Below are 25183 nucleotides of genomic sequence, written 5' to 3'. Positions count from 1 at the left end.
GGAGTCCTAGGGGGGCTTGGGCGGGTCTGGAGAGGTCCTAGAGGGCTTTGGAGGGGTTCCAGAGGGGTTTGGGGGGGTCTGGAGGGGGCCTAGAAGGCTTTGGGGGGGGTCCTAGGGGGGTTTGGGGGGGGTCTGGAGGGGTCCTAGAGGGATTTGGGGAGGGGGCTTGGGCGAGGTCTTAGCTGCTTGTGTTTTGATCATCTCCTTTTGGTTTCTTTCCCAGTGCCTCCCAGTCCCCTCCCAGTCCCCATGCCGGCTCCTCGCTGCCGCCGCTGCCCCCTAGCGGCCGCCCTGCGCCGCCCCCGCACCTCGGAGCCCCTCTGCCGCCGCTGCTTCCTGCAGGCTTTCGAGGACGAAGCCTTCCAGGCCTTTACCGGGGAGCCCCCCCCGCCAAAACCCCCCGGGACCCCTCCCCTAATTCCCCGCGACCCTCCCCGACCCCCTCCCCGCCTCCCATCCCCCCCAGCCCCTTCCCCACCCCCCCCAGAAACCTCTCCCTGGGGCACCCCCGGAGCTGGCCGGAGCTCTGGAGTCGCCGGGACCCCCCCGGTGCTCCCCGAAGCCCCCCGGGGGACCCCCAAAACCCCCCGGGACCCCCCGGAACCTCCCCACGAGACCCCCCGGGACCCCCCAGAACTTTGTCAGCTCCTCCAGGAGCCTTCCCAAGCTCCCTTAGGAACACCACAAACCTTCTGGGACACCTCCCAGGACCCCCAAAAGGTCCTTCAGGACCCCCCCAGATCCCCCCAGGACCCCCGAAAGGTCCTTCAGGACCCCCCCAAATCCCCCCAAGACCCCCAAAAAGTCCTTCAGGACCCCCCCAGATCCCCCCAGGACACCCAAAAGGTCCTTCAGGACCTCCCCCAGCACCCCCAAACTCCCCCCCAGGACCCCCAACCTCCCTTCCCCACCCCCCAAACTCCTCCCCAGGACCCCCAAACCCCTCCCAAGGACCCCCTTAACCCCTTCCCCACCCCCCAAACCCCCCCCACGACCCCCTAAACCCCTCCCACTCCCCCAACCCCCCCCACGGACCCCCTTAACCCCTTCCCCACCCCCCAAACCCCCCCCCACGACCCCCTTAACCCCCTTCCCCACCCCCCAAACCCCCCCCCACGACCCCCTTAACCCCCTCCCCACTCCCCCAAACCCCCCCCACGACCCCCTTAACCCCTTCCCCACTCCCCCAAACCCCCCCCACGACCCCCTTAACCCCCACCCCACCCCCCAAACCCCCACTCAGAACCCCTTTAACCCCCACCCCACCTGCAAACCCCCCCCCACGACCCCCTTAACCCCCTCCCCACTCCCCCAAACCCCCCTCCACGACCCCCTTAACCCCTTCCCCACCCCCCACCCCCCTCCCCAGACCCCCTCCCCGGGCAGCTCGGTGGCCATCGCCGCCTCGGGGGGGAAGGACTCCTCGGTCCTGGCTCACCTGCTGGCCCGGCTGAACGGGCGGCTGGGGGGCGGAGCCGGCGAAGGAAGGGGCGTGGCCTCCGGGGGGCGGGGCTACCGCTTCCTCCTGCTGTCGGTGGACGAAGGCATCGCCGGGTACCGGGAGGCGGCCCTGGGGGCGGTGCGGGGGGCCCGGGGGGGGCTGCCCCTGCTGCTCCTCTCCCACCGGCAGCTCTTCGGCTGGAGCGTGGACGAGCTGGGGGCCGCCGGGCTGGCCCGGGGGGGGTCCCGCTGCACCTTCTGCGGCGTCTTCCGCCGGCAGGCCCTGGAGAGGGGAGCCCGGGCCCTGGGGGTGGATTGGATCGCCACGGGTGAGGGGGGGAGGGGGAGGGGGGGGGAGTTGGGGGAGGGGGTTGGGAGGGTGTGGGGAGGATGGGGAGGGGTTGGGAGGGAGTAGGGAGGGGATCAGGAGGGAGTGGGAGGGGACTGGGAGGGTGTGGGGAGGATGGGGAGGGGGTTGGGAGGGTGTGGGGAGGATGGGGAGGGGGTGGGGGAGGGGGGGGGGGGGGGGTGGGGAGGGGGTGGGAGGGGGGTGGGGGGGGTGGGGAGGGGGTGGGGGGGGGGGGAGGGGGGGGAGGGGGTGGGGGGAGGGTGGGGAGGGGGTGGGGAGGGGGTGGGGGGGGGGTGGGGGAGGGGGGGAGGGGGTTGGGAGGGAGTGGGGAGGATGGGGAGGGGGTTGGGAGGGAGTGGGGGAGGATGGGGGAGGGGGGTGGGAGGGAGTGGGGAGGGGATGAGGAGGGAGTGGGAGGGGATGGGAGGGGTGGGAGGGTGGGGGGAGGATGGGGGGAGGGGGGGTGGGAGGGAGTGGGGAGGGTGGGGGAGGGGGTTGGGAGGGTGTGGGGAGGATTGGGAGGGGGTGGGAGGGAGTGGGAGGGTGTGGGGAGGGTTGGGAGGGGATCGGGAGGGAGTGGGAGGGGACTGGGAGGGAGTGGGGAGGGGTTGGGAGGGGTCGGGTGGGAGTGGGGAGGGGTCGGGAGGGAGTGGGGAGGGGGTTGGGAGGGACTGGGAGGGGTTTGGGGAGGCACTGGGAAGGATCAGGAGGGACTGGAAGGGGATTGGGAGGGAGTGGAAGGGATCGGGAGGGACTGGGTCGGGGTTGGGATGGGCCTGGGAGGCCACTGGCAGTGGGGGGTGGGGCTGAGCTCTGCCCTCTGGCGCCCCCCGGTGGCCGCAGGGCACAACGCAGACGACATCGCCGAGACCCTGCTGATGAACCTCCTGCGGGGGGACGTGGCCAGGCTGCGGCGGGCGGCCAGCGAGGCCACCAGGAAGCCCCCAGGGGCCACCAGGACCCCCTTGGGGACCACCAGGACCCCCATGGAGACCACCAGGAGCCCCATGGAGACCACCAGGAGCTCCATAGAGACCACCAGGACCCCCATGGAGACCACCAGGAGCTCCATAGAGGCCACCAGGGGCACTGAGGAGTCCACACACGCCACCAGGAACCTTCCTGAGATACCTCCAAACCCTATGGAGGCCACCAGGAACGCCATGGAGAGCACCAGGAGCTCCATAGAGACCACCAGGGGCACTGAGGACCCCACGCAGACCACCAGGAACTCCCCCAAGATATCTCCAAACCCCATGGAGAGCACCAGGAGGTCCATGGAGACCACCAAGGACAGCGAGGAGCTCACACAGACCACCAGGAACCCTCCTGAGATACCTCCAAACCCCATGGAGGCCACCAGGAACGCCATGGAGACCACCAGGAGCAACATGGAGACCACCAGGAGGTCCATAGAGACCACCAGGGACACTGAGGAGTCCACAGAGACCTCCAGAAACCCTCCTGAGATACCTCCAAACCCCATGGAGACCACCAGGAACGCCATGGAGACCACCAGGAGCTCCATAGAGGCCACCAGGGGCACTGGGGAGTCCACAGAGACCACCAGGAACCCTCCTGAGATATCTTCAAACCCTATGGAGAGCACCAGGAGCTCCATAGAGGCCACCAGGGGCACTGAGAAGTCCACAGAGACCACCAGGAACCCTCCTGAGATACCTCCAAACCCTATGGAGGCCACCAGGAACGCCATGGAGACCACCAGGAGCAACATGGAGACCACCAGGGACACTGAGGACCCCACACAGACCACCAGGAACCCTCCTGAGATACCTCCAAACCCCATGGAGGCCACCAGGAGCTCCATAGAGGCCACCAGGGGCACTGGGGAGTCCACAGAGACCACCAGGAACTCTCCTGAGATACCTCCAAACCCCATGGAGACCACCAGGAACGCCATGGAGACCACCAGGAGCTCCATAGAGGCCACCAGGGGCACTGGGGAGTCCACAGAGACCACCAGGAACCCTCCTGAGATATCTTCAAACCCTATGGAGAGCACCAGGAGCTCCATAGAGGCCACCAGGGGCACTGAGAAGTCCACAGAGACCACCAGGAACCCTCCTGAGATACCTCCAAACCCTATGGAGGCCACCAGGAACGCCATGGAGACCACCAGGAGCAACATGGAGACCACCAGGAGGTCCATAGAGACCACCAGGGACACTGAGGACCCCACACAGACCACCAGGAACCCTCCTGAGATACCTCCAAACCCCATGGAGGCCACCAGGAGCTCCATAGAGGCCACCAGGGGCACTGGGGAGTCCACAGAGACCACCAGGAACTCTCCTGAGATACCTCCAAACCCCATGGAGACCACCAGGAACGCTATGGAGACCACCAGGAGCTCCATAGAGGCCACCAGAGGCACTGAGAAGTCCACAGAGACCACCAGGAACCCTCCTGAGATACCTCCAAACCCTATGGAGGCCACCAGGAACGCCATGGAGAGCACCAGGAGCTCCATGGAGACCACCAGGGACACTGAGGAGTCCACACAGACCACCAGGAACCCTCCTGAGATACCTCCAAACCCTATGGAGACCCCCAGGAACCCATTGCAGACCCCCAGAAGCCCCGTGGAGACCCCCAGGAGGTCCATAAAGACCAGCAGGCACACCAAGCAGCCAAGGGAGACCCCCAGCAACCCAACGCGGACCCCCGCCAACCCCCCCCAGATACTTCCCACCACCCCAAACCCCCCCAAGCCCTCCTCCCGCGGCCCCCAAACCTCCCCCGAGCCCCTCGGGACCTCCCCTAGACCCCATAACACCTCCTGCCCCCCTGCTGGCGCCCCCCCGGGGGGCTCAGTGGCGCCCCCTTGGCCGCCGGTTCCTCGGCTGAAGCCCCTGCGGCACTGCTACGAGAAGGAGATCGTCCTCTACGCCCACTACCAGGGCCTGACCTACGTCAGCACCGAGTGCCTCTACGCCCCCCACGCCTTCCGGGGCCACCCCAGAGGCCTCCTGAAGGAGCTGGAGGCCACCAGGAGCAGCTCGGTGGCAGCCCTGGGCCACTCCTCCCGGGCCTTGGCGGTGGCATCTCAGGTGGCTTCCAAGGGGCTGGGGGCCTGCGGCCGCTGCGGCTTCGCCTCCAGCCAGGGCCTGTGCAAGGCCTGCGTCCTCCTGGCCGCCCTGGAGAAGGGGAGGCCCAAGGTGGGGTTGGGCAAGAGGGGGTTGGGGTTGGCAGGCCAAGGGTGGGGGCTTGGGGGGGGTGGTGGAGGTGATGGAGGGCTCGGAGGTGGTCCTGGAGGGGGTGGTGGAGGTGATGGAGGGCTCGGAGGTGGTCCTGGAGGGGGTGGGGGAGGTCCTGGAGGTCTCGGAGGTGGTCCTGGAGGGGGTGGGGGAGGTGATGGAGGTCTTGGAGGTGGTCCTGGGGGGTGTGGTGGAGGTCTCGGAGGTGGCCCTGGAGGGGGTGGGGGAGGTCCTGGGGGTTGTGGCTGCGGTCGTGGAGATGCTGGGTGTGGAGGTCTTGGAGGTGGAGGTCCTGGAGGTGGTCCTGGAGGAGAAGAAGGCCCTGGGGGGCTTGGGGCAGGTCCTGGGGGGCTTGGGGCAGGCCCTGGGGGTGGCCAGGGGCAGGAGGTGGAGGTGGAGGTGGTTGGGAGGAGTGGAAGGAGCCTGAGGAAGAGGCTGGCAGGGCTGGGCCAGGTGCGGGGAGCCCTCAACATCTGGGACTTCTAGGGGGGGGGGGGAACTGGGAGGGACTGGGAAGAGATTGGGAGGGGCTGGGAGGTGACTGGGAGGGATTGGGAGGCGACTGGGAGGGATTGGGAGCAACTGGGAGGGATTGGAAGGCGACTGGGAGGGATTGGAAGGCGACTGGGAGGGACTATAGAGGGCTGTGGAGAGGCTTCCCGCCCTGTATGCAAATGAAGGCAAGGCGGGGGCGTGGCTATGTAAATGGCAAAAATAAAGCGGTTTTGGTTGGTGTGTGGGCATGGTTATGCAAATGAGGGGGGCGGGCAGTGGGGACAGGGCCCTGATTGATTCCCACTGCACTACCCCCCCATGGATGGTGGCTAATTAGTCCCCCTCTAATTAATGGCAGCTAATTAATTGCCTCATTAGCCCTGCTCTAATTAATGGTAGCTGATTAATTGCCCCATTAGCTTCCTTCTAATTAATGGTAGCTGATTAATTGCCTCATTAGCCCTGCTCTAATTAATGGCAGCTGATTAATTGCCTCATTAGCCCTGCTCTAATTAATGGCAGCTGATTAATTGCCCCATTACCTCCCCTCTAATTAATGGCAGCTAATTAATTGCCTCATTAGCCCTGCTCTAATTAATGGCAGCTAATTAATTGCCTCATTAGCCCTGCTCAAATTAATGGTAGCTGATTAATTGCCCTATTAGCTCCCCTCTAATTAATGGAGGCTAATTAATTGCCTCATTAGCCCTGCTCTAATTAATGGTGGCTAATTAATTGCCTTATTAGCCCTGCTCTAATTAATGGTAGCTGATTAATTGCCCTATTAGCTTCCCTCTAATCAATGGCAGCTAATTAATTGCCTCATTAGCCCTGCTCTAATTTATGGTAGCTGATTAATTGCCCCATTAGCTTCCTTCTAATTAATGGTGGCTAATTAATTGCCTCATTACCGCTGCTCTAATTAATGGTAGCTGATTAATTGCCCCGTTAGCTTTCTTCTAATTAATGGTGGCTAATTAATTGCCTCATTAGCTCTGCTCTAATTAATGGTAGCTGATTAATTGCCCCATTAGCTTCCTTCTAATTAATGGCAGCTAATTAATTGCCTCATTAGCCCTGCTCTAATTAATGGCAGCTAATTAATTACCTCATTAGCCCTGCTCAAATTAATGGTAGCTGATTAATTGCCCTATTAGCTCCCCTCTAATTAATGGAGGCTAATTAATTGCCTCATTAGCCCTGCTCTAATTAATGGTGGCTAATTAATTGCCTTATTAGCCCTGCTCTAATTAATGGTAGCTGATTAATTGCCCTATTAGCTCCCCTCTAATTAATGGCAGCTAATTAATTGCCTCATTAGCCCTGCTCTAATTTATGGTAGCTGATTAATTGCCCCATTAGCTTCCTTCTAATTAATGGTGGCTAATTAATTGCCTCATTACCGCTGCTCTAATTAATGGTAGCTGATTAATTGCCCCGTTAGCTTTCTTCTAATTAATGGTGGCTAATTAATTGCCTCATTAGCTCTGCTCTAATTAATGGTAGCTGATTAATTGCCCCATTAGCTTCCTTCTAATTAATGGTGGCTAATTAATTGCCTCATTAGCCGTGCTCTAATTAATGGTAGCTGATTAATTGCCTCATTACCTCTCCTCTAATTAATGGCAGCTAATTAATTGCCTCATTAGCCCTGCTCTAATTAATGGCAGCTAATTAATTGCCTCATTAGCCCTGCTGTAATTAATGGCGGATAATTAATTGCCTCATTAGCCCTACCCTAATTATTGGCAGCTGATTAATTGCCTCATTAGCCTTGCTCTAATTAATGGCGGCTAATTAATTGCCTCATTAGCCCTGCTCTAATTAATGGTAGCTGATTAATTGCCCCATTAGCTCCCCTCTAATTAATGGTAGCTAATTAATTGCCTCATTATCCCCTTCTAATTAATGGTAGCTAATTAATTGCCTCATTAGTTCTCTAATTAATGGAAGTTAGTTGCCCTATTAATCCCTTCTAATTAATCACCCTGTTGTCTTCTAATCAGCCCAGTTAATAATGCTTAATTATCCCCCATTAATCCCTCTAATTAATTATCCTAACAACAGCAGATTAATCAGCCTTCTAATTAAGCCCCCCCATTAATAACCCCTAATTAATCAGCTCCCTTAATCCCTCTCTAATTAATCACCTCCATTAATACCACCTATTTAATACCACCTAATTAATCACCTTCATTGGTTCCCCCAATTAATAGCAGCTAATTAATCCCCCCGAATTAATCCCCCATTAATTAATCCCCCTAATTAACCACCCTTAATTAATTACCCCTCCCCCCTCTCCCTTGCCAAGCAGCCTGGGCGCGGCCCCCGCCCTTAATTGGCACCGATTAATTAATTAATTAGCGCTAATTGCTGCCCCTTAATGACCTCGCTCCTGATTGGCTGCAGCGAGCCCAGCCCCGGCCCCGGCTGCAGATGACTCAGGGCAGAGCTACTGGGAGGGAACTGGGAGGGACTGGGGGAACTGGTTGGGGGACTGGGAGGGATTGGGATCGAACTAAGGGCAACTGGGATCGAACTGGGAGCAACTGAGAGGGACTGGGATCGAACTGGGAGGCACTGGGAGCAACTCGGGAGGATTAGGATGGAACTGGGAGTAACTGGGATGGAACTGGGAGTAACTGGGATGGAACTGGGAGGTGCTGGGAGCAACTCGGGAGGATTAGGATGGAACTGGGATGAACTGGGTTGGACTGGGATGGAACTGGGAGTAACTGGGAGCAACTCGGGAGGATTAGGATGGAACTGGGATGAACTGGGTTGGAACTGGGAGCAACTGGGGTGGACTAGGATGGACTGGGATTGAACTGGGAGGCAGTGGGAGGGACTGGGGTGGAACTGGGAGGGACTGGGAGCAACTGGGATGGAGCTGGGAGGGACTGGGGTGGGACTGGGAGCAACTGGGATGGAGCTGGGAGGCACTGGGATGGAACTGGGAGGTACTGGGATGGAACTGGGAGGCACTGGGAGGACTGGTCCAGGCCCCACCCTTGGCCCCAGGGCTGCCCCTGGCATTGTCCCCACCCTGCCACCACTGCTGGGCACCTGGTGGCCTCTTGGTGGCCCTTGGAGGTCCCTTGGTGGCCTCTTGGTGGCCTCTTGGTGGCACCTGGTGGCCCTTGGTGGCACCCTGGTGGCATCTGATGGCCTCTTGGTGACCCTTGGAGGTCCTTGGTGGCCTCTTGGTGGTCCTTGGTGGCCTCTTGGTGACCCTTGGTGGCCTCTTGGTGGTCCTTGGAGGTCCCTTGGTGGCACCTGGTGGCCTCTTGGTGGCCCTTGGAGGTCCCTTGGTAGCCCTTGGAGGTCCCTTGGTGACTCTTGGTGGTCCTTGGTGGCCTCTTGGTGGCCCTTGGAGGTCCCTTGGTGGCCCTTGGTGACCCTTGGTGGTCCTTGGTGACCCTTGGTGGCACTTGGTGGCCCTTGGAGGTCCCTTGCTGACCCTTGGTGGCCTCTTGGTGGTCTTTGGAGGTCCCTTGGTGGCCCTTGGTGACCCTTGGTGGTCCTTGGTGACCCTTGGTGGTCCTTGGTGGCCTCTTGGTGACCCTTGGTGGTCCCTTGGAGGTCCCTTGGTGGCCTCTTGGTGGCATCTGGTGGCACCCTGGTGGTATTTGGTGGCCCTTTGAGGTCCTTTGGTGACCCTTGGTGGCACCTGGTGGCCTCTTGGTGGCCCTTGGAGGTCCCTTGGTGGCCTCTTGGTGGCACCTGCTGGCCCTTGGTGGCACCCTGGTGGTATCTGGTGGCCTCTTGGTGGCCCTTGGAGGTCCCTTGGTGAGCCTTGGTGGTCCTTGGTGGCCTCTTGGTGGTCCTTAGAGGTCCCTTGGAGGTCCCTTGGTGACCCTTGGTGACCCTTGGTGACCCTTGGTGGCACCTGGTGGCCTCTTGGTGGCCCTTGGAGGTCCCTTGGTGACCCTTGGTGACCCTTGGTGGCACCTGGTGGCCTCTTGGTGGCCCTTGGAGGTCCCTTGGTGGCCTCTTGGTGACCCTTGGTGGCCTCTTGGTGACCCTTGGTGGCACCTGGTGGCCTCTTGGTGGCCCTTGGAGGTCCCTTGGTGGCCCTTGGAGGTCCTTTGGTGACCCTTGGTGGTCCTTGGTGGCCTCTTGGTGGTCCTTAGAGGTCCCTTGGAGGTCCCTTGGTGACCCTTGGTGGCCCCTTGGTGGCACCTGGTGGCCCTTGGTGGCACCCTGGTGGCATCTGATGGCCTCTTGGTGACCCTTGGAGGTCCTTGGTGGCCTCTTGGTGGCCCTTGGTGGTCCTTGGTGGCCCTTGGTGACCCTTGGTGGCCTCTTGGTGGTCCTTGGAGGTCCCTTGGTGACCCTTGGTGGCACCTGGTGGCCTCTTGGTGGCCCTTGGAGGTCCCTTGGTAGCCCTTGGAGGTCCTTGGTGGCTCTTGGTGGTCCTTGGTGGCCTCTTGGTGACCCTTGGTGGCCTCTTGGTGGTCCTTGGAGGTCCCTTGGTGACTCTTGGTGGTCCTTGGTGGCCTCTTGGTGGTCCTTGGAGGTCCGTTGGTGGCCCTTGGTGACCCTTGGTGGCACCTGGTGGCCTCTTGGTGGCCCTTGGAGGTCCCTTGGTGACCCTTGGTGGCACCTGGTGGCCTCTTGGTGGCCCTTGGAGGTCCCTTGGTGGTCCTTGGTGACCCTTGGTGGCACCTGGTGGCCTCTTGGTGGCCCTTGGAGGTCCCTTGGTGGTCCTTGGTGACCCTTGGTGGTCCTTGGAGGTCCCTTGGTGGCACCTGGTGGCCTCTTGGTGGCCCTTGGAGGTCCCTTGGTGACCCTTGGTGGTCCTTGGTGACCCTTGGTGGTCCTTGGTGGCCTCTTGGTGGTCCTTGGAGGTCCCTTGGTGGCCTCTGGGTGACCTCTTGGTGACCCTTGGGTGGCAGCTGGTGGTGGCCCAAGTGCCCCCCCCCAAGGTGCCCAGCGGTGGTGGCAGGTTGGGGACAGTGCCAGGGGCAGCCCTGGGGCCAAGGGCATGGCCTGGACCAGTCCTCCCAGTCCCCTCCCAGTCCCCTCCCAGTTGCCCTCATTAAGGTCCCCAAACCAGCCTGGGTGTGGCACTGCTGCCACCCAGGGGCCACCAACCCCTGCCCAACCTCCAAGGCCTTGGTGGTCCCTTGGTGGCCTCTTGGTGGCATCTGGTGGCCCTTGGTGGCCTCTTGGTGGCATCTGGTGGTCCCTTGGTGGCATCTGGTGGTCCCTGGTGATCTCTTGGTGGTCCCTTGGTGGCATCTGGTGGTCCCTTGGTGGCATCTGGTGGCCCTTGGTGGACCCTTGGTGGCACTTGGTGGCATCTGGTGGTCCCTGGTGATCTCTTGGTGGCCCTTTGGTGGCATCTGGTGGCCCCTGGTGATCTCTTGGTGGTCCCTTGGTGGCATCTGGTGGTCCCTTGGTGGCATCTGGTGGCCCTTGGTGGTCCCTTGCTGGACCCTTGGTGGCATCTGGTGGTCCCTGGTGATCTCTTGGTGGCCCTTGGTGGCATCTGGTGGCCCTTGGTGGACCCTTGGTGGTCCCTTGGTGGCATCTGGTGGTCCCTTGGTGGCATCTGGTGGCCTCTTGGTGGCATCTGGTGGTCCCTTGGTGGCATCTGGTGGTCCCTGGTGATCTCTTGGTGGTCCCTTGGTGGCATCTGGTGGCCCTTGGTGGACCCTTGGTGGCACTTGGTGGCATCTGGTGGTCCCTGGTGATCTCTTGGTGGCCCTTTGGTGGCATCTGGTGGCCCCTGGTGATCTCTTGGTGGTCCCTTGGTGGCATCTGTTGGTCCCTTGGTGGCATCTGGTGGCCCTTGGTGGCATCTGTTGGTCCCTTGGTGGCATCTGGTGGCACTTGGTGGACCCTTGGTGGCACTTGGTGGCATCTGGTGGTCCCTGGTGATCTCTTGGTGGCCCTTTGGTGGCATCTGGTGGCCCTTGGTGGCACTTGGTGGCATCTGGTGGTCCCTTGGTGGCATCTGGTGGCACTTGGTGGACCCTTGGTGGTCCCTTGGTGGCATCTGGTGGTCCCTTGGTGGCATCTGGTGGCCCTTGGTGGTCCCTTGGTGGACCCTTGGTGGCATCTGGTGGCCCTTGGTGGTCCCTTGGTGGCATCTGGTGGCCCTTGGTGGACCCTTGGTGGCCCTTGGTGGCATCTGGTGGCCCTTGGTGGCATCTGGTGGCACTTGGTGGCATCTGGTGGTCCCTGGTGATCTCTTGGTGGCCCTTGGTGGCCTCCTGAGGTCCCCTTGGTGGCCTCTTGGGGTCCCCTCACGCCCCCAGCAGGGTCCCCAAGTCCCTCTCTGCCCGAGGAGGTCCCCAGAGAAGATCTCCTGAAGCCCTTGGAGGTGCCACCCCCAACCCCCCCCCCCCCCCCCGCCTGGCAGTGCCACCTCCTGCCCCGCCCTGTGCCACGCCCAGGCCCTGACTCACTTCCGGCCCCGCCCTGGCCCCACCCCTGCCCCATAAGAGAGGTCCAGGAGCTGCCAGGAGCTGCTCAGCTGCTCCAGCCTGGACCTGCTGCTGCTGCTCTGCTGCTCCTGGTGAGTCCCTCCTGGTGGCCAAGACCTTCTGGGTGGTGGCCAAGACCTCCATGGTGGTGGCCAAGGCCATCCCTGGTGGCCAAGACCTTCTTGGTGGTGGCCAAGGCCATCCCTGGTGGCCAAGACCTTCATGGTGGTGGCCAAGACCTTCTTGGTGGTGGCCAAGACCTTCTTGGTGGTCCAAGGTCTTCCTGGTGGTGGCCAAGGCCTTCTGGGTGGTGGCCAAGGTCTTCAGGGTGGTGGCCAAGACCTTCTTGGTGGTGGCCAAGACCTCCATGGTGGTGGCCAAGGCCATCCCTGGAGGCCAAGACCTCCATCTTGGTAGTGGTCCAAGGTCTTCAGGGTGGTGGCCAAGAACTTCTTGGTGGTGCAAGGTCTTCAGGGTGGTGGCCAAGACCTCCATGGTGGTGGCCAAGACCTTCTGGGTGGTGGCCAAGACCTCCATGGTGGTGCTCAAGAACTTCTTGGTGGTCCAAGGTCTTCATAGTGGTGGTCAAGGGCTTCAAGGTGGTCAAGAACTTCATGGTGGTGGCCAAGACCTTCTTGGTGGTGGTCAAGGTCTTCTTGGTGGTGGTCAAGGTCTTCTTCATGGTGGCCAAGACCTTCCTGGTGATGGCCAAAACCTTCTTGGTGGTCCAAGACCATCATGGTGGTGGCCAAGGCCATCCCTGGTGGCCAAGACCTTGAGATGTTGCTCCTTGGAGGGTGGGGGAGGTGGGAATAGAAACCTTGGGAGGTCCTTCAGCCCCTGGTGGACCTCCTTGAGCTCCTGCTGGAGATCCTTCAGGCCCTGGTGGACCTCCTGGGAGCTTCTCTCCTGATCCTCTTTGGTTTCTCTGCTCCAGGGATGGCTCTTGGTGGCCATGGGACCTTCCTCTTCATCTCCATCCTCATCCTCTCGGTGACCAACCCAGCAGAGGCCCAAGGGCAAAGCGATGAAGGTGGAGAAGGTGAGGAGCAGGGAGGGGGAGAGGGAGGAGAGGGAGAGGGAGGTGGAGGTGGAGATGGAGTTGGAAGTGGAGATGGAGGAGAAGAAGGAGGAGATGGAGAAGGAGTTGGAAGTGGAGATGGAGAAGAAGAAGGAGGTGGAATGGTGATGGAGATGGAGATGGAGGAGAAGGAGATGGAGGTGGAGATGGAGGAGAAGGAGATGGAGGTGGAGATGGAGAAGAAGAAGGAGATGGAGGTCGAGATGGAGGTGGAGATGGAGGAGAAGGAGGTGGAGATGGAGATGGAGGTGGAGATGGAGATGGAGGTGGAGATGGAGGTGGAGATGGAGATGGAGGTGGAGGTGGAGATGGAGATGGAGGTGGAGGTGGAGATGGAGGTGGAGGTGGAGATGGAGATGGAGATGGAGGTGGAGGTGGAGATGGAGGTGGAGGTGGAGGTGGAGATGGAGGTGGAGGTGGAGGTGGAGATGGAGATGGAGGTGGAGGTGGAGATGGAGGTGGAGATGGAGGTGGAGATGGAGGTGGAGATGGAGGTGGAGGTGGAGGTGGAGATGGAGGTGGAGGTGGAGATGGAGATGGAGGTGGAGATGGAGGTGGAGATGGAGGTGGAGGTGGAGATGGAGATGGAGGTGGAGATGGAGATGGAGATGGAGATGGAGGTGGAGATGGAGGTGGAGGTGGAGATGGAGGTGGAGGTGGAGATGGAGGTGGAGGTGGAGGTGGAGGTGGAGATGGAGGAGAAGAAGATGGAGGTGGAGGTGGAGATGGAGGTGGAAGTGGAGGTTGAGAAGGAGAAGGAGGTGGAGGTGGAAATGGAGATGGAGGAGAAGGAGATGGAGACAGAGGTGGAAGTGGAGGTTGAGGTGGAGATGGAGAAGGAGAAGGAGATGGAGGTGGAATGGAGGTGGAGATGGAGGTGGAGATGGAGATGGAGAAGGAGAAGGAGAAGGAGGTGGAGGTGGAGATGGAGGAGAAGGGTGGGGAGATGGAGTTGGAGGTGGAATGGAGATGGAGAAGAAGGAGAAGGAGGTGGAGGTGGAGATGGAGGAAGGTGGGAGATGGAGTGGAGGTGGAATGGAGATGGAGAAGGAGAAGGAGGTGGAGATGGAGGTGGAGCTGAGGGTGAAGATGGAGCTGGAGCTGTTGGGCCAGGGGGGGCCAAGGTGGAGATGACCTCAGCTGGGGAGATGAGGTGGGACAGGATGAGGCTGGAGATGATGCTGGTGGTGATGCTGCTGCTGATGATGGTGATGATGATGATGATGGTGATGATGGTGATGGTGATGATGATGATGATGATGATGATGATGATGGTGATGGAGCTGGGACAGGATGGGAGGAGCTGGGCTGGGCAGAAGTCATCTCCTGCCTGCTGGGAAGGGTCAGGAGAAGGCTTGGCCGAGGTCCAACCTCCTTTGGCCTTCATCTCCTTGGTGTGGGGGTGGTGGTGGTGGCACCTCCAGGGCCACCTCAGCTGAAGGAGGACCTCAGTGAGCTGAAGGTCTCCAGCCCCTTGGAGGTGACCTCCTTTGGGTCCTTCTTGGCCTGGGGAGGAGGTCCAAGGTCATGACCTTGGAGAGGTTGACCTTGGGGCATGGCTGAAGACCTCTTGGGGGGCTTCTGGGTTCCACCACCTGGGGGTGGTCTCCAGGACCTCTGTTGACCTTCCACCATGGGAGCTTGAGGAAGCCTCTGAGATGCCTCCAAGGAAGCCTCTGAGATGCTTCCAAGGAGCTTGGTGGCTTCCAGCCCCTCCTGGTTGCCCCCAGAAGCCTCTGAGATGCCTCCAAGGAAGCCTCTGAGATGCCTCCAAGGAGCTTGGTGGCTTCCAGCCCCTCCTGGTTGCCCCCAGAAGCCTCTGAGATGTCTCTAAGGAAGCCTCTGAGATGCCTCCAAGGAGCTTGGTGGCTTCCAGCCCCTCCTGGTTGCCCCCAGAAGCCTCTGAGATGCCTCCAAGGAAGCCTCTGAGATGCCTCCAAGGAGCTTGGTGGCTTCCAGCTCCTCCTGGTTGCCCTCCAAGCCCTGGAGGCCAACCCTTGGTGTCCCACCCAAGGCTTTGAAGCTCTCCAGGTGGTTGCCACCCACCCAGGTGCTGGCAGCAGCTCCAGGACCGGATGGGGACAGATTCCAGCAGCTTGGGCGTCTCCCACCCCCACCCAAGGTCCAAGTGAGGTCCCACCAGCAGGAACCAGTCCCACCAGTAGGAACCAGTCCCAGGCCCAGCTCCAAATTCCGATGTCCCAACAGGAGGCTGAGGGCAGCCGGCCTGGACCGGAGCCACCTGGGCTGGGAGCCACCTGGGAGGTCCTCCTGGAGATGGGCAGAGCTTGGAGGTCCTCCTGGAGAAGGTCAGAGGTTGGAGGTCCTCCTGGAGAAGGTCAGAGGTTGGAGGTCCTCCTGGAGAAGGTTAAAGGTTGGAGAAGGTCAGAGGTTGGAGGTCCTCATGGAGATGGGCAGAGCTTGGAGGTCTTGATGGAGAAGGTCAAAGGTTGGAGGTCCTCATGGAGCCTTCTGGAGAAGGTCAGAGGTTGGAGGTCCTCATGGAGGTGGTCAGAGGTTGGAGAAGGGCAGAGGTTGGAGGTCCTCATGGAGAAGGGCAGAGGTTGGAGGTCCTCAAGGTGAAGGTCAGAGGTTGGAGGTCCTCATGGAGGTGGTCAGAGGTTGGAGAAGGTCAGAGGTTGGAGGTCCTCATGGAGAAGGTCAGAGGTTGGAGGTCCTCATGGAGAAGGTCAGAGGTTGGAGGTCTTGATGGAGGTAGTCAGAGGTTGGAGGTCTTGATGGAGGTGGTCAGAGGTTGGAGGTCTTGATGGAGGTGGTCAGAGGTTGGAGGTCCTCCTGGAGATGGGCAGAGCTTGGAGGTCTTGATGGAGAAGGTCAAAGGTTGGAGGTCCTCATGGAGCCTTCTGGAGAAGGTCAGAGGTTGGAGGTCCTCATGGAGGTGGTCAGAGGTTGGAGAAGGTCAGAGGTTGGAGGTCCTCCTGGAGAAGGTCAGAGGTTGGAGGTCCTCATGGAGAAGGTCAAAGGTTGGAGGCCCTCATGGAGAAGGTCAGAGGTTGGAGGTCTTGATGGAGGTGGTCAGAGGTTGGAGGTCCTCATGGAGCCTTCTGGAGAAGGTCAGAGGTTGGAGGTCCTCATGGAGGTGGTCAGAGGTTGGAGGCCCTCATGGAGAAGGGCAGAGGTTGGAGAAGGTCAACAGTTGGAGGTCCACAAGGTGAAGGTCAAAGGTTGGAGAAGGTCAAAGGTTGGAGAAGGTCAAAGGTTGGAGAAGGTCAAAGGTTGGACCTTGGTGGCTTCCTTGGGGGCTGGGTCTCCATCTCTTGATGGAGAAGATCACTTAAAGCCTGGGGAGATGCTCTTGAGGCCTCCTAAAGCCTGGGGAGATGCTCCTGAGGCCACCTAAAGCCTGGGGAGATGCTCCTGAGGCCACCTAAAGCCTGGGGAGATGCTCCTGAGGCCACCTAAAGCCTGGGGAGATGCTCCTGAGGCCTCCTAAAGCCTGGGGAGATGCTCCTGAGGCCACCTAAAGCCTGGGGAGATGCTCCTGAGGCCACCTAAAGCCTGGGGAGATGCCTCCAAAGCCCCAGAAGCTCAGGAGGACATCTCCAGGGGGGTTTGGAAGGTCCTCACATTCCTCAGGGATGTCCTCACCTCCTTCCTCCTGACCTCAGGCCTTCTCCTGGCAGCCTTGGCTCCACCTTGGAGCCAGGAGGAGCCACCCAGGAGCAGGTCCTACCAGCCTGGCCACCAGGGGTGGCTCTCCTGGAGCTGTGTCACCAGGTGGGGCTTGGGGAAGGTCCTCCTGGAGAGGTCTTCTCCTCCCAGAAGGTCCTGAGGAAAGAGGTGGAGCTGGGTGGGGGCCTGGGGAGGGCTTCCTGGTGGCCTTGGAGGACACCTCAGGGGGTGGGGACCACCCTGGGGGAGCAGCCCTGGAGGTGCCAGGGGCTGGAGGTGGTCCCAAGGGCTTCAGGGAGGTGGCCAAGGCTTGGAGGTCTTCGTGGAGATGGTTTGGGGTCTCCATGAGGTGGGTTTGGGTCTTCTTGAGATGGTTTTGGGTCACCTTGAGCTGCTTTTGGGTCTCCTTGAGCTGCTTTTGGGTCTTCTTGAGCTGCTTTTGGGTCTCCTTGAGATGGTTTTGGGTCTCCTTGAGCTGCTTTTGGGTCTCCTTGAGCTGCTTTTGGGTCTCCTTGAGATGGTTTTGGATCTTCTTGAGATGGTTTTGGGTCTTGAGCTGCTTTTGGATCTTCTTGAGCTGCTTTTGGGTCTCCTTGAGCTGCTTTTGGATCTTCTTGAGCTGCTTTTGGGTCTCCTTGAGCTGCTTTTGGATCTCCTTGAGCTGCTTTTGGGTCTCCTTGAGCTGCTTTTGGGTCTCCTTGAGCTGCTTTTGGGTCTCCTTGAGCTGCTTTTGGGTCTCCTTGAGATGGTTTTGGGTCTCCTTGAGCTGCTTTTGGGTCTCCTTGAGCTGCTTTTGGGTCTCCTTGAGCTGCTTTTGGGTCTCCTTGAGCTGCTTTTGGATCTTCATGAGATGGTTTTGGATCTCCTTGAGCTGCTTTTGGGTCTCCTTGAGCTGCTTTTGGGTCTCCTTGAGATGGTTTTGGGTCTCCTTGAGCTGGTTTTGGGTCTCCTTGAGCTGCTTTTGGGTCTCCTTGAGCTGCTTTTGGGTCTCCTTGAGATGCTTTTGGATCTCCTTGAGCTGCTTTTGGGTCTCCTTGAGATGGTTTTGGATCTCCTTGAGCTGCTTTTGGGTCTTCTTGAGATGGTTTTGGGTCTCCTTGAGCTGCTTTTGGGTCTCCTTGAGATGGTTTTGGATCTCCTTGAGCTGCTTTTGGGTCTCCTTGAGATGGTTTTGGGTCTTCTTGAGCTGCTTTTGGGTCTCCTTGAGCTGCTTTTGGGTCTCCTTGAGCTGCTTTTGGGTCTCCTTGAGCTGCTTTTGGATCTTCTTGAGATGGTTTTGGGTCTCCTTGAGCTGCTTTTGGATCTCCTTGAGATGGTTTTGGGTCTTGAGCTGCTTTTGGGTCTCCTTGAGCTGCTTTTGGATCTTCATGAGATGGTTTTGGATCTTCATGAGATGGTTTTGGATCTTCTTGAGATGGTTTTGGGTCTTCATGAGATGGTTTTGGATCTTCTTGAGATGGTTTTGGGTCTTGAGCTGCTTTTGGATCTTCTTGAGATGGTTTTGGGTCTCCTTGAGCTGCTTTTGGATCTTCTTGAGCTGCTTTTGGATCTTCTTGAAATGGTTTTTGGGTCACCTGGACCTGGGTTGGTGGCACCTGGGGCTGGGTTTGGCTCTTCCCCGGTGGCCTTGGGGTGGTCTTGGGGTGACCTTGGGGTGACCTTGGGGTGGCCTTGGGGTGACCTTGGGGTGACCTTGGGGTGGGCTGGGTCCTGACCTGTGGCTGTGTGGCAGCTGCAGAGGATGAGTCTCGGATCATCGGGGGGGTCCCCTGCTCCATCTCCAGCAGACCCTTCCAGGTGGCCATCGTCAAGAGGGGGCAGATCCTCTGTGGGGGGAGCTTGGTCCACGCCCAATGGGTGCTGACCGCCGCCCACTGCAAGCAGCCAACCAGGTGAGGGCAGCCGGGAGGGCGTGGCCAAGCTGGGGCCAACGAGGTCAATAAGGGTTGGGTGGTCTGCAAGGGTTGGTGGTCGAAAGGGGTTGGTGGTCCTCAGGGGTTGGTGGTCAAGAAGGGTTGGAGGTCATCAAGGGTTGGAGGTCTCCAAGGGTTGGAGGTCAAGAAGGGTTGGAGGTCATCAAGGGTTGGAGGTCATCAAGGGTTGGAGGTCATCAAGGGTTGGAGGTCAAGAAGGGTTGGAGGTCAAGAAGGGTTGGAGGTCTACAAGGGTTGGAGGTCATCAAGGGTTGGAGTTCTCCAAGGGTTGGAGGTCTCCAAGGGTTGGAGGTCTCCAAGGGTTGGAGGTCTCCAAGGGTTGGAGGTCTCCAAGGGTTGGAGGTCTCCAAGGGTTGGAGGTCAAGAAGGGTTGGAGGTCTCCAAGGGTTGGAGGTCATCAAGGGTTGGAGGTCATCAAGGGTTGGAGGTCTCCAAGGGTTGGAGGTCATCAAGGGTTGGAGGTCATCAAGGGTTGGAGGTCTCCAAGGGTTGGAGGTCTCCAAGGGTTGGAGATCAAGAAGGGTTGGAGGTCATCAAGGGTTGGAGGTCTCCAAGGGTTGGAGGTCTCCAAGGGTTGGAGGTCATCAAGGGTTGGAGGTCTCCAAGGGTTGGAGGTCATCAAGGGTTGGAGGTCAATAAGGGTTGGAGGTCAAGAAGGGTTGGAGGTCATCAAGGGTTGGAGGTCATCAAGGGTTGGAGGTCAAGAAGGGTTGGAGGTCATCAAGGGTTGGAGGTCTCCAAGGGTTGGAGGTCAATAAGGGTTGGAGGTCATCAAGGGTTGGAGGTCTCCAAGGGTTGGAGGTCAATAAGGGTTGGAGGTCATCAAGGGTTGGAGGTCATCAAGGGTTGGAGGTCAAGAAGGGTTGGAGGTCAAGAAGGGTTGGAGGTCATCAAGGGTTGGAGGTCAGCAAGGGTTGGAGGTCAATAAGGGTTGGAGGTCAATAAGGGTTGGAGGTCAAGAAGGGTTGGAGGTCTCCAAGGGTTGGAGGTCATCAAGGGTTGGAGGTCAATAAGGGTTGGAGGTCAAGAAGGGTTGGAGGTCTCCAAGGGTTGGAGGTCTCCAAGGGTTGGAGGTCATCAAGGGTTGGAGGTCAAGAAGGGTTGGAGGTCAAGAAGGGTTGGGTTGTCCTCAAGGGTTGGAGGTCAACAAGGGTTGCTTGGCCAACCCTTGAGTCCTCCTCCTCCTTGACCAACCCTTGAGGCCTCCTCCTCCTTGACCAACCCTTGAGTCCTCCTCCTCTTTGACCAACCCTTGAGGCCTCCTCCTCCTTGACCAACCCTTGAGTCCTCCTCCTCCTTGACCAACCCTTGAGGCCTCCTCCTCCTTGACCAACCCTTGAGTCCTCCTCCTCCTTGACCAACCCTTGAGGCCTCCTCCTCCTTGACCAACCCTTGAGGCCTCCTCTTTGACCAACCCTTGAGGCCTCCTCCTTGACCAACCCTTGAGGCCTCCTCCTCTTTGACCAACCCTTGAGTCCTCCTCCTCCTTGACCAACCCTTGAGGCCTCCTCCTCCTTGACCAACCCTTGAGTCCTCCTCCTCCTTGACCAACCCTTGAGGCCTCCTCCTCCTTGACCAACCCTTGAGGCCTCCTCCTCCTTGACCAACCCTTGAGGCCTCCTCTTTGACCAACCCTTGAGGCCTCCTCCTTGACCAACCCTTGAGGCCTCCTCCTCTTTGACCAACCCTTGAGTCCTCCTCCTCCTTGACCAACCCTTGAGGCCTCCTCCTCCTTGACCAACCCTTGAGGCCTCCTCCTCCTTGACCAACCCTTGAGTCCTCCTCCTCCTTGACCAACCCTTGAGTCCTCCTCCTCTTTGACCAACCCTTGAGGCCTCCTCCTTGACCAACCCTTGAGGCCTCCTCCTCCTTGACCAACCCTTGAGGCCTCCTCCTCCTTGACCAACCCTTGAGGCCTCCTCCTCCTTGACCAACCCTTGAGGCCTCCTCCTCTTTGACCAACCCTTGAGTCCTCCTCCTCCTTGACCAACCCTTGAGGCCTCCTCCTCCTTGACCAACCCTTGAGGCCTCCTCCTCCTTGACCAACCCTTGAGGCCTCCTCCTCCTTGACCAACCCTTGAGGCCTCCTCCTTGCCTTCACCCCCTCCTGGTGCCCCTCCTGACCTTCTCCCCCTCTCCTCCCCTTGGAGCAGGGACCTGAGGGTGCTGCTGGGGACGGACACCCTGGGGGAGGGCACAGGGGAGGTGAGGACCATCCAGCAGGTCCTGGTCCACCCTGGCTACAACCCCCGGAGGAACGACAACGACTTCATGCTGCTGAGGTTGGACCAACCTGTGAGGTTCAGCAGCACCATCAAGAAGATCAGGCTGGCCACCAGGTGTCCCACCGAGGGCATGAGCTGCAGTGTCTCCGGCTGGGGCACCACCAAGTCCCCGGGAGGTAGGGCAGGAAGAGGAGGGGAGGAGCTCTGGGGGTGGGGGAGGACTTGGGGGAGGTGGGGGAGGAGGTGGTGGGGGAGGAGGTGGTGGAGAAGGTGGAGGGGGAGAAGGTGGAAGGGGAGGAGGTGGGGGAGAAGGTGGAAGGGGAGGAGGTGGAGATGGAGAAGGTGGAGGGGGAGAAGGTGGAGATGGAGAAGATGATGGAGAAGGTGGAAGGGGAGGAGGTGGAGGTGGAGATGGAGAAGGTGGAGGGGGAGAAGGTGGAAGGGGAGAAGATGGAAGGGGAGAAGGTGGATGGGGAGAAGGTGGGGGAGAAGGTGGAAGGGGAGAAGGTGGAAGGGGAGAAGGTGGAAGGGGAGAAGGTGGGGGAGAAGGTGGAGGGGGAGAAGGTGGAAGGGGAGAAGGTGGTGGAGAAGGTGGAAGGGGAGAAGGTGGTGGAGAAGGTGGAGGAGGAGAAGGTGGTGGAGAAGGTGGAAGGAGAGAAGGTGGAAGTGGAGAAGATGATGGAGAAGGTGGAAGGGGAGAAGGTGGAGGTGGAGATGGAGAAGGTGGAGATGGAGAAGGTGGAGGGGGAGAAGGTGGAGGGGGAGAAGGTGGAAGTGGAGAAGATAATGGAGAAGGTGGAAAGGGAGAAGATGGAGGGGAGAAGTGATGGAGAAGGTGGAAGGGGAGGAGGTGGAGGAGGAGATGGAGAAGGTGGAGGGGGAGGAAGGTGGAGTGGAGGAGGAGGAGAAGGTGGAGGAGGGGAGAAGATGGAGGGGAGAAGGTGGATGGGGAGAAGGTGGGGGAGAGGTGGAGGGGGAGAAGGTGGGGGAGAAGGTGGAGGGGGAGAAGGTGGGGAGAAGGTGGAGGGGGAGAAGGTGGAGGGGAGAAGGTGGAGGGGAGAAGGTGGAGGGGAGAGGTGGGGGAGAAGGTGGAGGGGGAGAAGGTGGAAGGGGAGAAGGTGGTGGAGAAGGTGGAGGGGAGAAGGTGGTGGAGAAGGTGGAGGAGGAGAGGTGGTGGAGAAGGTGGAGGGGAGGAGGTGGAGGTGGAGATGGAGAAGGTGGAAGGGGAGAAGGTGGAGATGGAGAAGGTGGAAGGGGAGAAGGTGGAGATGGAGAAGGTGGTGGAGAAGGTGGATGGGGAGAAGGTGGGGGAGAAGGTGGAGGGGGAGAAGGTGGTGGAGAAGGTGGAGGAGGAGAAGGTGGGGAGAAGGTGGAGGGGAGGAGGTGGAGGAGGAGGTGGAGGAGGAGAAGGTGGGGGAGAAGGTGGAGGAGGAGAAGGTGGAGGAGGAGGTGGGGAGAAGGTGGAGGAGGAGAAGGTGGAGGAGGAGGTGGAGGGGAGAAGGTGGTGGAGAAGGTGGAGGAGGAGGAGGTGGGGAGAAGGTGGAGGGGAGAAGGTGGAGGGGAGAAGGTGGGGGAGAAGGTGGAGGGGAGAGGTGGGGGAGAAGGTGGAAGGGGAGAAGGTGGTGGAGAAGGTGGAGGGGGAGAAGGTGGTGGAGAAGGTGGAGGGGAGAAGGTGGTGGAGAAGGTGGAGGGGGAGAAGGTGGAGGGGAGAAGGTGGTGGAGAAGGTGGAGGGGAGAAGGTGGTGGAGAAGGTGGAGGGGAGAAGGTGGAGTGGAGAAGGTGGAGGGGAGAAGGTGGAGATGGAGAAGGTGGTGGAGAAGGTGGAGGGGGAGAAGGTGGTGGAGAAGGTGGAGGAGGAGAAGGTGGTGGAGAAGGTGGAGGAGGAGAAGGTGGTGGAGAAGGTGGAAGGGGAGGAGGTGGAGGTGGAGATGGAGAAGGTGGAAGGGGAGAAGGTGGAGATGGAGAAGGTGGAAGGGGAGAAGGTGGAGATGGAGAAGGTGGTGGAGAAGGTGGAGGGGAGAAGGTGGTGGAGAAGGTGGAGGGGAGAGGGTGGTGGAGAAGGTGGAGGAGGAGAAGGTGGTGGAGAGGTGGAGGGGAGGAGGTGGTGGAGGGAGAAGGTGGAGGGGGAGGTGGAGGAGAGGTGGAGGAGGAGAGGTGGTGGAGAAGGTGGAGGAGGAGAAGGTGGTGGAGAAGGTGGTGGAGAAGGTGGAGGAGGAGTTGAAGGAGGAAGTGGAGGAGAAGGTGGAGGAGAAGGTGGTCAGGAGGAGAAGGTGGAGGAGGAGGTGGTGGTGGAGAAGGTGGTGAGGAGGAGAAGGTGGAGGAGGAAGTGGTGGTGGAGAAGGTGGAGGAGGAAGTGGTGGTGGAGAAGGTGGAGGAGGAAGTGGTGGTGGAGAAGGTGGAGGAGGAGGTGGTGGTGGAGAAGGTGGAGGAGGTGGTGGTGGTGGTGGAGAAGGTGGTGGAGAAGGTGGAGGAGGAAGTGGTGGTGGAGAAGGTGGAGGAGGAGAAGGTGGTGGAGAAGGTGGAAGGGGAGGAGGTGGAGGTGGAGGTGGAGATGGAGAAGGTGGAGGGGGAGAAGGTGGAGATGGAGAAGGTGGTGGAGAAGGTGGAGGGGGAGAAGGTGGTGGAGAAGGTGGAGGGGGAGAAGGTGGTGGAGAAGGTGGAGGGGGAGAAGGTGGTGGAGAAGGTGGAGATGGAGAAGGTGGTGGAGAAGGTGGAGGGGGAGAAGGTGGTGGAGAAGGTGGAGATGGAGAAGGTGGTGGAGAAGGTGGAGGGGGAGAAGGTGGTGGAGAAGGTGGAGGAGGAGAAGGTGGTGGAGAAGGTGGAGGGGGAAGGTGGAGTGGAGAAGATGATGGAGAAGGTGGAAGGGGAGGAGTGGAGGTGGAGATGGAGAAGGTGGAGGGGGAGAAGGTGGAGATGGAGAAGGTGGAAGGGGAGAAGGGGGAGGATGGTGGAGGACTTGGTGGAGGTGGTGGAGAAGGTGAAGGTGGAGAAGGTGGAGGTGGAGAAGGCAGTGGAGAAGGTGGTGGGTGGTGGAGAACCTCTGGGGATGGTGGAGGACTTGGTGGAGGTGGAGGAGAAGGAAGGTGGTGGAGAAGATGGAGATGGAGAAGGTGGAGATGGAGAAAGCAGAGGTGGAGAACTTGGTGGTGGAGGAGGTGGAGGTGGAGAAGGTGGAGGTGGAGAAGGAAAGCTTGGAGATGGAGAACTTGGTGGGAGGGAGGTGGGAAAGGAGAGACCTCCCCATGGAGAGACCTTCTCAGGTGGCACCACGAGGACCTCCACAGGGGGGAGCCCAAGAGGGCAGAGAAGTTTCTCCAAGGAGCTTCTGGTGAGCTCCCTGGAGGAGCTTCCCTTGACCTTGGCCTCAACCTTCTCCTGAGGTGCCTCCAGGCTCGGCTGGGTGGCCACCTTGGACCTTCTCCTGAGTGTGGTCTTCTCCTCCCCTGCAGCCAAGCTGCCCAAGAAGCTCCAATGTGCCTCCATCCAGACCTTTGGGAGGTCCAAGTGCTCCAGGGCCTACGGCAGCTCCATCACCCCCAACATGTTCTGTGCTGGGGTCCCCCAGGGGGGCATCGACTCCTGCCAGGTGAGGACCTCTCCACCACCACCACCACCACCACCACCACCTCCATGGTGGCCACCGGGAGGAGGTCCCCAAGGTGGTGGGGAGAGAGGGTTGGGTTGAGGTCTTTGGGAAGGGCCAAAGACCTCCAGAAGGTCCTTCAAGAGGAGGTAGGGGAAGTTTGGGTTCCCACCAAAGAGCTGCTGGAGGAGGCATGGATGGTGGAGATGGAGCTGGTTGGGTCCCAACCAAGCTTTGGGTGTCCACCAGAGACCTTCTGGAGGAGCCATGGAGGTGGAGATGGAGCTGGTTGGGTCCCAACCAAGCTTTGGGTGTCCACCAGAGACCTTCTGGAGGAGGCATGGAGGTGGAGATGGAGCTGGTTGGGTCCCAACCAAGCTTTGGGTGTCCACCAAAGACCTTCTGGAGAAGCCATGGAGGTGGAGATGGAGCTGGTTGGGTTCCAACCAAGCTTAGGGTGTCCACCAAAGACCTTCTGGAGAAGCCATGGAGGTGGCTCCTGGAAGGTTCTTTTTTGGGTGTCCACCAAAGACCTTCTGGAGGAGCCATGGAGGTGGAGATGGAGATGGTTGGGTCCCAACCAAGCTTTGGGTGTCCACCAAAGACCTTCTGGAGGAGGCATGGAGGTGGAGATGGAGCTGGTTGGGTCCCAACCAAGCTTTGGGTGTCCACCAAAGACCTTCTGGAGGAGGCATGGAGGTGGAGATGGAGCTGGTTGGGTTCCAACCAAGCTTTGGGTGTCCACCAAAGACCTTCTGGAGGAGGCATGGAGGTGGAGATGGAGCTGGTTG

At 59.7% G+C, this 25183-nt stretch overlaps 3 protein-coding genes across 3 annotated transcripts in view; 2 read left to right on the top strand and 1 right to left on the bottom strand.

Annotated features, from left to right (window-relative positions):
* The first annotated feature begins 249 nt into the window (after positions 1-249).
* On the top strand, positions 250-7942 carry CTU1 (cytosolic thiouridylase subunit 1). Its single transcript, XM_054396602.1, has 5 exons — positions 250-366; positions 1370-1769; positions 2633-2746; positions 4643-4988; positions 7912-7942. Exons 1-5 carry the CDS (start codon positions 250-252, stop codon positions 7940-7942), a joined length of 1008 nt encoding a protein of 335 aa, XP_054252577.1.
* A 1689-nt stretch (positions 7943-9631) lies between these two features.
* On the bottom strand, positions 9632-18019 carry LOC128978649 (pre-mRNA 3' end processing protein WDR33-like). Its single transcript, XM_054396601.1, is given in 6 exon segments — positions 9632-10475; positions 10600-11733; positions 12757-12923; positions 17036-17316; positions 17358-17578; positions 17652-18019. Coding segments are annotated over 6 exon segments (3015 nt in total).
* Positions 18020-18022: 3 nt separating this feature from the next.
* Positions 18023-25183, top strand: part of LOC128978648 (kallikrein-14-like) — a 9795-nt gene continuing 2634 nt past the window's right edge. Inside the window, exons 1-4 of the mRNA XM_054396600.1 lie at positions 18023-18116; positions 18383-18542; positions 20738-20985; positions 24259-24395. Of these exons, the coding sequence (XP_054252575.1) occupies positions 18023-18116; positions 18383-18542; positions 20738-20985; positions 24259-24395 (639 nt within the window). The remainder of the gene's footprint in view (positions 18117-18382; positions 18543-20737; positions 20986-24258; positions 24396-25183) is intronic.

The sequence above is a fragment of the Indicator indicator genome, chromosome 38, assembly GCF_027791375.1.
Source record: "Indicator indicator isolate 239-I01 chromosome 38, UM_Iind_1.1, whole genome shotgun sequence".
Classification (NCBI taxonomy): Eukaryota; Metazoa; Chordata; class Aves; order Piciformes; family Indicatoridae; genus Indicator; species Indicator indicator.
This window is presented reverse-complemented; position numbering and strand designations above follow the sequence as displayed.

Coding starts and splice junctions, on each gene's coding strand:
- CTU1 (XM_054396602.1), top strand. CDS start 250: ATGCCGGCTCCTCGCTGCCGCCGCTGCCCCCTAGCGGCCGCCCTGCGC. Junction 2,747..4,642: donor GAAGCCCCCAGGGGCCACCA/GGACCCCCTTGG, acceptor CCCCTTGGCCGC/CGGTTCCTCGGCTGAAGCCC. Junction 4,989..7,911: donor GTGGGGTTGGGCAAGAGGGG/GTTGGGGTTGGC, acceptor GATTGGCTGCAG/CGAGCCCAGCCCCGGCCCCG.